Source organism: Verticillium alfalfae, genomic scaffold (assembly GCF_000150825.1).
Source record: "Verticillium alfalfae VaMs.102 supercont1.7 genomic scaffold, whole genome shotgun sequence".
Taxonomy (NCBI): Eukaryota; Fungi; Ascomycota; class Sordariomycetes; order Glomerellales; family Plectosphaerellaceae; genus Verticillium; species Verticillium alfalfae.
In genome coordinates, this window is record NW_003315032.1 from 930,582 (window position 1) to 932,613 (window position 2,032).

At 63.8% G+C, this 2,032-nt stretch overlaps 1 protein-coding gene across 1 annotated transcript; it reads left to right on the forward strand.

Moving 5' to 3' along the window:
* Window positions 1-328: 328 nt before the first annotated feature.
* Window positions 329-1,048, forward strand: VDBG_06102 (PH domain-containing protein; the record flags this gene model as incomplete). Its single annotated transcript, XM_003003614.1, has 1 exon — window positions 329-1,048. One exon carries the CDS (start codon window positions 329-331, stop codon window positions 1,046-1,048), a length of 720 nt encoding a protein of 239 aa, XP_003003660.1.
* Window positions 1,049-2,032: the final 984 nt, after the last annotated feature.

Sequence of the window (2,032 nt, forward strand, 5' to 3'; positions counted from 1 at the left end):
TCAGGCCTCTCAGCAACCGTACCACTCGCCGGAGCTTAGAAGGGCCAACAGCCGTCTCTCGAACACGACGCTATCACAACTGGCCAAGGCCGGCGGCGTTTCAATCCCGACGGGCGGTCATCCTGGCTCGTACCCTGACCCCAGAAGCGGTGAGGATCACGCTGCTGCGGCGCAACCATCGGTACATCCTGACGCCAACATCATGGGAGCCTATGCTAACGACGGCGGGTCTCGCGAAGCTATGACATCGCCCAACAACTTTCAGCCCTCCCAGGGAGGTCTACCTCCTCCAATCCCGCCCCTGAACCAGAAGAGATCCCGGTCTCCGATGGCGCAACAGGCTTTCGGTGGTCCTCCTCCGAGCCCCGGTCCTCGCAGCCCTCTGCCTCCCAACCCTCCGTATGGTGGCCGAGGTGGCCCGGATCAGCAGAACCGCATGCCCCCGCCCATTCGTCCTCCCCAGGCTCCCTACAACAACTTCTCGCGACCCGACGGAGCGCGAAGCCCCACGGTTGGCGGGCCAGGTCACATGCAGAATCTCGACACGAGGGGTCTCGGCTATGGCCAGACCCCGCCTCTTACCCCCAACTCACCCCGAGTCCCTCCCCAGTATCAAGATCAGCGTCCCCGCACCCCCAACGACCAAGGGGGTCGGAGTCCCATGCCCAATGTGGAGAGATCCCCTCCGATCCACCGCAAACCGATTGCCAACCGATCCGACAGTCTGCGGCAGCAGGAGCACCCAGTATGGTTCCGGGTGCGCCTCTGGACCTATGATGCACATGGGCGGTCTGGCCCGGCACAGCTACGGAGTCTGGCGACGCGACCCCCAGCCCGACAGCAGCTTCAGCGGCAGTACAGTGAGCGCAGCGCAGCCAGCAGTCACTATGACGCCGCCTCCCGTTACGAGTCCCGAAATACGCCAGCGAGCGCAAGTCCAGCGAAACGCAGGCTTCTGTCGAGCGTCCTCGCGCTGGTGTCCTCCGAACGACAGGCGGAGAGCCTCCGATGCCTGATATGCCGCACCCCAAGCATTCGATATCCCTGACATCAACTTTGGGGCCGACGATCAACTACGGCGCCAGCCCTCGCAAGAAGACCCCAACACCCCATCAACCCTGGAATGCAACGCCCCATACTCGCCAGCTCTGCGATCTCCCCGCCGTGGCGTCTCACGAGCATGGCGATGCGCCCCCTCCTCGCCAGGTTCCATGGCAGCCGAGCGTGGGTGGCAGTGCTGGTAACGGATCGGGCCTCAGCGCAGAGCAGTATGTGCAGCAGCGGGCTGCCCAGGCCGGGCATGCTCGGACGCCGTCCAACCCGGCACTGAACAACATGCGCGCCAAGACGCCGTCTCCTTCGATGGGTCGTCGGTCTTCGCAGGAACTGCTCAACCAACACCACAGGAACAATAGCTCGGGAGACCTCATGGCGCGACCCAACTCTCGAGGCGCGAATCACGCTCTTGATGTGGGCAGTTCAGGTGAAATGGCGTCCCAGCTTTCTGCTCGAGACCAGGAGCAGGTGGCCCCGCATGACAGGGGCACCTTTTGCTTGGCATGGGGTGCTGGTAAACAGACCGCAACAACAGCAGCAACAGGGCTATCGGGGGGCGGCTTGGGTTGGTGCCATTGACGCCCGTGAACGTGAGAAGCAGCAGATGAAGCAGGGCATGAACAATCATGCCGTCCAGCATGCGATGCAGCAGCAGCAGCGACAACAATACCAGCAGCAGCAGCAGCAGCAATATCAACCGCAGATGCAGCAGCCGATGTATGGTCAACAGGGCATGTACCCACCCCAGAACATGGGACGCGGTGGCAACTATGGTCCACCCCGTCAACAGCAGGGTCCCGGACCCTACGGCGGGCCTTTGCCGCAGCAACAGGGTGGGGCCTACCGACCTGGTCCCGGGCCGGGCCCGATGCCTATGCGCCAGGGCCCGCCTCCTCCTGGCGACTTCATGCCGCGCAGGGGCCGTACGCTGCTGGGGGACGTCCTCAGTCGCCCGGTGGCCAGTATGGACGCGGTC